The sequence below is a fragment of the Arachis stenosperma genome, chromosome 2, assembly GCF_014773155.1.
Source record: "Arachis stenosperma cultivar V10309 chromosome 2, arast.V10309.gnm1.PFL2, whole genome shotgun sequence".
Taxonomy (NCBI): Eukaryota; Viridiplantae; Streptophyta; class Magnoliopsida; order Fabales; family Fabaceae; genus Arachis; species Arachis stenosperma.
The window spans coordinates 12,625,725-12,633,584 of NC_080378.1; the positions used below are offsets into that span (position 1 = coordinate 12,625,725).

General features: G+C 26.8%; 1 protein-coding gene across 1 annotated transcript; it reads left to right on the forward strand.

The window, feature by feature from the left end:
- The first annotated feature begins 648 nt into the window (after positions 1-648).
- Positions 649-6,860, forward strand: LOC130962567 (VAN3-binding protein-like). The gene is made up of 7 exons (XM_057888766.1): positions 649-879; positions 1,379-1,543; positions 4,782-5,250; positions 5,750-5,983; positions 6,298-6,347; positions 6,454-6,511; positions 6,646-6,860. The coding sequence occupies exons 1-7, from the start codon at positions 649-651 to the stop codon at positions 6,858-6,860; spliced, it is 1,422 nt and encodes a 473-aa protein (XP_057744749.1).
- The last annotated feature ends 1,000 nt before the right edge of the window (positions 6,861-7,860 follow it).

The following is a 7,860-nucleotide window of genomic DNA, read 5'->3' on the forward strand; positions in this document are numbered from 1 at the left end:
CATTTAACGTCAATAGAGACTTAATTAAAAAAAAATAAATAATATAGAGATTCAATTAAAAAGAAAAAAATATAGAGACTTAATTAAAAATTTAATAAAACTATAAAAACTGGTAGAGTAATTAAATATTTATTTAATTATTATATATATAATAAAATTTATTTTAGACAGACTAAATAACTTATCGGCTGAACCACAAAATTAATAATCGAATATCTTGATTGGAGTTAATAGTTAAATAAATGTAACAACCATAATTTTAAAAATTGGACTGGATAAATTTGTTCAACCAATTGAATAGAAAATCGATTATTTGATCGATCAAATTAAAAAATATTAATTATAAAAAAATATCGAATAAGTTAAATCAGTTTTATCTTTTATTAAAAAATTATATTTATTTATATAAAATATATTATTTTAATAAATATTTACATCAAAATTAAATTTTTAAATAATTGAACCTCTAAATTTTTGGGTTTAATAACATGTTAATAACTATGCTCTTAATCCCTCAAAAAAAAAAAAAATCCCACCATATATATATAGATGTATGTAAACAACACAGCCCATAAGAAGTGAGTTAGATTTGAAAAGGCCAAAAAAGTGTGATACTACTATCCTTCCATGGAATCCAAGTCAAGAATAATGAAAAATAATGAGTTGCATGGAAATGGCACTAGTTCTTCCATGCCTGAGAGTCCAAGATTACCACCTCCTCCTCTTCTTCTTCCTCCTCCTCCTCCTCAAGAACATGATGCTTCATCATCAACCATGTCTCCAGAGAATAATAATAATAATAATGAGTTCTCTTTTTCTTACTCTGCCACTTCACAACAGCTTCTCCTTGACTGCATTTTCTCACAGTCCACTAGACAGGTTCTTTTTTTTTTCATTAACTTTAATTTCTTCCCTATTAGAATATTCTCTGAAAAAAAATCATGAAATTTATATGTAACATACTAGCATTCACATCGTAGAGGGTTATTTACTTTTATGTTCTTTAAGATTGTTTTAGAATTCTGTTTTTCACAAAGATATCTAGAGACAGAATCAGATATGAATATCTTCTGTTTCTAATTTAGGAAGTATATATAAAAATATAAAAAAATTATTTATGGGATACAAAAAATTTGTATTTATTTCTATCTTTACTACTACTAAATTTTTATCATAAATTATATTTAGATAAAACTTAAATTTATCTAATTATCCAACATTCTCAACCATCAACTTTAGATAAAGACAACTGCATTTAACATGAGATTTTTTTCTAGAAAGAAAAAAATGGCTGCATTAACTTTGATATGCATATTAGCTACTCCTTTTTCAGTTATTTTATGTTTCAAGTTCATATATATTTGAATATATGTAACAGGAATTAGTGTCACCACCATTAACATCAGGAAGAGTCTCACTTGATCATGAAGCAGTGAATAATAATAATAATAATAACAATAATGGTGGTGGCTCCCAAACAGGAACAGATGATAGTCCACCAATTTCTCCTTCTCAGGATGAGTATGATGATGATCTTCTTAAGGTACTCTCTCTCTCTTTCTCTCTCTCTCTAGTGCATGGTGGGGCCCATGATGAGGAACAAGCAGGTTGGTTAGGCACTGATGAGGTGAAAGTGAAAGTGAAAGTGACTATATTTTTGCAGTGAAAAGTGGTTTTCTTTCACAGCTGCAATAGTGTTCTATCAATCTATGTTCTAACTTTGTCAAAATACGTTGGATTTCTTCTATATCAACCTACCAAATTAACATGCTAGTGTATCATGTATTAGAGTAATTTAATGCCATGGATTTGAATTATAAAAAGGCAACATCTATCATAATTTGAATTTGATTACAAGTTTCATTAATATGAATCATCGTAACGTTAGCCATGATTCTACGAGCATCTCTAAAATTAGTTCTAATTTTAATTTCATTTTGAATCCTATAAATAATATATAAATATTTGTAAGATTATATATTAAATAATAAATTATAATTAAAAATAAAATTTATCTTTTTAATATTTAGTCTTAATTCAGTTAAAATTTTATATTATTTTTAATTATTTAATCAATATAATTATACGAATGATAAAATTTTATTAATTTTTTATTAATATAATACTATTGTATTTCTAAAGTGATATTAATTTTATTTTATCAATCAATTTCAATGTAATTTTTAATTTTAAATCAATTCACTTTTTGAAAATATAAAAAATAATACTCTAAAAATACTATTAGAAATGCTCTACTTATTATTATTATTATTATTATTATTATTATTATTATTATAACAAGAGTCTTCATAGATTTATAGTATGTAATATAAATAAATTAGAGGCTTTATTTGCTCTTGGATGAAGCATAACAGTAAACATTATGGGTTAAGAGGGTAACAAGTTAGAGGTATTACAAAGAAAAATGCATAAAAATATATAAAAAGTTTTATAAATTAAATATTATTTTTTTAGAAGTTATTCGAAGAAAGAGAAATGATATCTATATTATTCTTTGTGCATACTTCTTTTTATATTTTTTATGGTATAAAAGATAAACTCTTATTTTCTTTCACTTTTTATTAATTATTTTTAATTTAAAAAATAAAAAATATACAGAAAAATAATATAACGTAAAAAGAATAATAAAAATATAAAAAAATATACAAGAAAGAAACTTGAAAGACCCAAATGATTCACTATTCTAAGTGCTACACATGCACATACTTCATTAATTATATTGTATATCTATATAAAGTGAGATATCAAACATTCAAAACATAATTATTTAAAGGGTTTGTGATAACAAGGTTCGTTAAGGTTACTTTTATTAAACCAATTTAATTAAAATTTATTTTTTTAGTAAATTAATAACATATATATTAAAAACTTAAATTTTTTAATTTTATATTAACATTGGACACAATCAATAAATTAAATGAGAAATTATAAAAATAGGTCAAATGTCATATTTTAATCTAAAAAATACAATAAATATATGAATTTTTTTAGATATATAAATTTTATTTATTTAATTATTTTGTTGGTTCTTGTAGTTTTATTAAATTTGTAATTAGATCTCTATATTTTTTAATTAAATTTTTATACTGTTTTTTTTATAATTAGATTTTTATTAGTGTAAAAAATGTTAGAGTTAATAAAATATTTTTTCACAAATTAAAAATATTCATACTTAAGAGCTTAATTAGTTTGTTAACTATATTTTTTAAAAAAATATTCTGTTAATTTTAATATTTTTTATACTTATAAACTTAAAAATAATGTAGGAATTTAATTAAAAAATATAAAAATTTAATTATAAATTTAATAAATTTGTAAAAATTAATAAAATAATTAAACTTTTTATTTATTAATGACTATGAAACTTCAAAACTTACATTAACTTCCAATTAGTCTAGTCCTATTGAAATAGGGCAATGATACACATTGGTTTTCAAAGTCAGCATGCTTCATAACAGGACAAAGAGATTGAATATCTAATGTACCTTAGTTTCCACATTCTCCTTTTGACATTTCTTTCTTTGTAAGGCATTAAAAGTCAAATATGGCCTTTCACTAGAAAGAACAGAGCTAAGAAACAATGAAATTATGAGACATTGAAACTAATAAAAATTTAACACCGACATAGAAACAATGAAGAAAAGACATTGCTACTGACTTATTTGTCACAACCATCAATTTCGTTGTCAGTAGTTTTATTTTTAAACATAATGTTAAAAAAGGATATGTTTGGTTTCATTGGGATATCTTGATTTTATCACAAAAGAGGGTAAATTATTTTAACTCAAACATGATTTTACCAGAATATGTTAAGTTATGTGATAAACCAAACTATGGTTTAAGCTATGACTCAAGTTTAACTTGATGCAAAATGCACTAAGATAACTAAGAATCTAAGATAATTCAGTGCTGTGTATTCAATAGAAATAGTGAACAATGAAGCACACTTACAATTTAGACTTTCAAAAGTTTTATATTCACAATTTTTTTTAAGATTTCAAACCGGCTATGTAATATAAGCAAAATTTTTGTATAGTATTTAGATAATCAATGTAATAACAATTTAGTCTTTATAAAAGGTTAATATTTCAATATTTTTAATAGTACTACAAATGTTTGAAAAATAACTAATAAAAATAGAATTTATTATTGAAATACTGTTTATTTTTAGTGATTAGAATTGAGACTAGAAAACAAAAACTTAATATTGTATTTGATAATAAAAACTGAAACTAAAATTTTAGTTTTGCAAATATTTCAATCTCTTTATTATCTTCAAAAGTTGAAGACATATGCGACTAAAATTTTTAGAAACTGAAACTGAAATTTTAATAATATTTCTTCTAAAAAATACTTTTATTTAACTTTTTAAATTCTAAATTTATTTTTTAATTTTTATATTTATTTTAAATTAAACATAATACTAAAATATAATTTAATTTAATATATTTTACATTAAATATAATATAAAAACATAATTTAATGTTAGTTTTCTAATCCCAATTTCTCAATTTCAATCTCCCTTCTAAATACAATCTTAGAGTTTTATTTATTGATATTTTAGTCTTTTTTAAAATACGTAGTTTAGTCGATTAAATGTAAGAAGTTATACTAACATTAAATTATGTCAGTGCATGATAACTTTTTCCAAACTATATGTTAGCACAAAAACAAGCACACAATCAATGCAATAATAATGATGAATAATCCAAAGACCAATGACGCTAACAGCTTCCATCTATTTATTTATATCATTGCAGTTCTTTAGAGCCAACAATTCAATTCACCCTCTATTCAATGGTGGAAGTGGCATCATGAATTCTTCTACTACCTGCATTAATGGCAATACAACTCCACCAAGCTCATCATCATCATCAGGGCCTAAAACAGTTGGAAAATGGTTAAAGGAAAGAAGAGAGAAAAAGAAAGAAGAGAACAGAACTCACAATGCTCAACTCCATGCATCCATCTCTGTTGCCGCGGTAGCGGCCGCAGTTGCGGCTGTTACGGCCGCAACTGCAACCTTATCGGCGAACAACAGAGAGGATGAGAAGATGGGAAAGATAGACATGGCTGTGGCCTCAGCAGCAACATTGGTTGCTGCTCAGTGTGTTGAGGCTGCAGAATCAATGGGGGCTGAAAGGGAACATCTTGCTTCAGTGATTGGTTCTGCTGTTAATGTCAAATCTGATGATGATATCAATACTCTCACAGCTGCTGCTGCCACAGGTAGAATTCTAGAAACTTCTTTTCTATTATTTTGAAAATTTTGAAAAAAATAAAAAATGAATTTTATTATTTTTCTTTATAAAATTTAAAAATAGACAAAACATTGAAAAGTTTAAACAAGTAACCAAACATGTCCATTAAGTCATGTTTGCTTAGTTTTGATTTCAGAAGAAAAAATATGCTTACATACAATTGTTTTGATATAAAGTTAATAGCTAAAAACCATTAGATAATAATTTAGTTAAACACGTTAAATTATTTAATAATTTTCAACTATTAACTTTATATAAAAACAACTACATGTAAGTCTCCGTTAAAAAAATAAAAGAAATATTTTGAAACATAAAATGAGTTACAATATTCATATAAGTAGATACTCCAAAGAAAATTCTATAATTCATATATCTTTAAACAAAGATTGTGAAACACACCCTGATAATAGTACTTTGTCTCCTTGTATTGGCAATGTGGTAATATTAATGGCCATATTGATATGCAGCTCTAAGAGGAGCAGCAACCTTGAAAGCAAGAGCATTGAAGGAGGTTTGGAATATCACCTCAGTGGCACCATTAGAGAGAGGCTTTGGGATTGGAATTTGTGGTGGTAAAGCAAGTTATAGTACTTCAAGCACAAGTGATAGTGGTGAGTTCATTAATGGAGAAAATTTTCTTGGTGTTTGCACCTTAGAGCTCCTTGCTAAGGGCACTGAATTGCTCAAACGAACCCGAAAAGGTACCAACGAACTATCATCAAACTAAGCCTTAATCGCGAGCTTTTATTTTAGAAAAAAAAAAAGAAAACGAGGAGTTTAAAGTGTAAAATGTACTAGAATACACTTTAAACTCTTCGTTTTCTTTTCTTCTAAAATAAGAATTTTAAAACTTGGTTTCCAAGTTTTGATTTTGGAGGGAAGAAAAGAGTTAGAAGTGTAGAGTGGACTAATATTTAAACTTCAAATCCTTATTTTCTTCCGAAAATCGAAACTCGCAAACACAGCCCCAAGGATTAATTAAGCACTAGCTCTTGAGTTTTTTTTTTTTTTATAGGTGATCTTCACTGGAAAATAGTTTCTGTTTACATGCATAGAACAGGCCAGGTAACTTATTAAACCTTTTTCTTTTAAATAAATCAAAGAAAATGAGGTTGGATATCTACATGTTCTTTTCAGTTTTAATTCATCACTTTGCTTGTAACCATTTTAGGTTATGTTGAAGATGAAGAGCAAACATGTTGCTGGAACCATTACTAAGAAGAAAAAGCGTAAGCAAAATTTATTTACATTATAGAGACTTTTAGTATGAATTTAAACTACAGAGATCTAACTAAAAATTTGAATAATGGTAACTAGAGTAAGTAAATAAACCTAATATATTTTTTCCTCTTAAAATTTGTAGATGTTGTGTTGGATGTGTGCACAAATTTAGCAGCATGGCCAGGAAGACATCTATTTGATGATGAAGAGAAAAGAAAGTACTTTGGATTGAAGACAGAATCAAGAGGGATTGTGGAGTTTGAATGCAGAAACCAAAGAGAATATGATATGTGGACTCAAGGTGTTTCTAGACTTCTGTCAATTGTTGCAGAGAGACAAAACAAAAATGGGATTTGATTTGATTTCATCATCTATCTAAGATATTCTATAGACTATACTACCTCTAATTCAAGCCATGTGTATTTAACTTGAATATCTAGGGAATCATATGAACACATATATATATAAATAGTAGGTTTGTCTTTGACCCTTTTAGCTTAACTCTTGTTTTGTTATGGTAACTACTAGCTTAAGTTTTCTAGTTCTAAGCACAACACAAGTGAGTTGTATTGGTGAATTGGAGAATATTCAATCCTTTGCAAATTTAACTGGAGACTTGAAGCATGGCACCAATTCATACAAGTTAACTAACATGATTTTTTTCCTTCTAAGAAATCAATAGATTCAATATAGCTTGTGCTCCTCTGTGCCTCTAATGTCTCTGCTGGTATGTTATGAAGAATAGATTAGAATAGTAGTAAGTTGGTAAATGGTTTCATTCATAAAGGAAGAAAAAGAGGAAGGAGAAGAATAAGAAAAAGAAGAAGAGATGATGTTGTCTTCGCAAGGAGTTATTAGTCTCAATTGAACATTTTGATGAGGGAATTATTTGTCTGTCTAAATTCAATAGTTGAGTGACACGTCTCTAATAGTAACTCTAATAGTAAATTTAAGGTTAAATTAGATAGTTGGTCTCTACACTTTCAGTGAAATTGCAAATTAGTCCCTATACTTTAAAAGTTTATAATTGGATTCCTAAAAAAAAAATTAAAATTTACAATTTATTCTCCGCCGTTCAAAAAGTGTTTGATTTAACAGGATATTCTCAGAATATTCTCTATTTTGAACATGTGACCTGCACATGTTTGACAACAGGAACCAATTTGCAATTTTAGTGAAAGTATGGGGACCAAATGTGTAATTTAATCATTTGGAGTGACCAAAAACTCCCTAGGCTATCTGAACCTATCCTATCCCTCCCCAACTCTCTCACTTTCTAAAATGATACTCGAACCCCACCGCTCTCTATCTCTCAACTCGGTTCACCGTCGCTACGCCGGATCTACCGCATTTGTGC

What these genes read in the sequence shown, in the direction of transcription:
- LOC130962567 (XM_057888766.1), top strand. Translation starts at nt 649, where the DNA reads ATGAAAAATAATGAGTTGCATGGAAATGGCACTAGTTCTTCCATGCCT. An exon ending in TCTCACAGTCCACTAGACAG is followed by an intron (nt 880 to 1,378) that starts GTTCTTTTTTTT and finishes TATATGTAACAG; the next exon opens with GAATTAGTGTCACCACCATT. An exon ending in CACAGCTGCTGCTGCCACAG is followed by an intron (nt 5,251 to 5,749) that starts GTAGAATTCTAG and finishes ATTGATATGCAG; the next exon opens with CTCTAAGAGGAGCAGCAACC.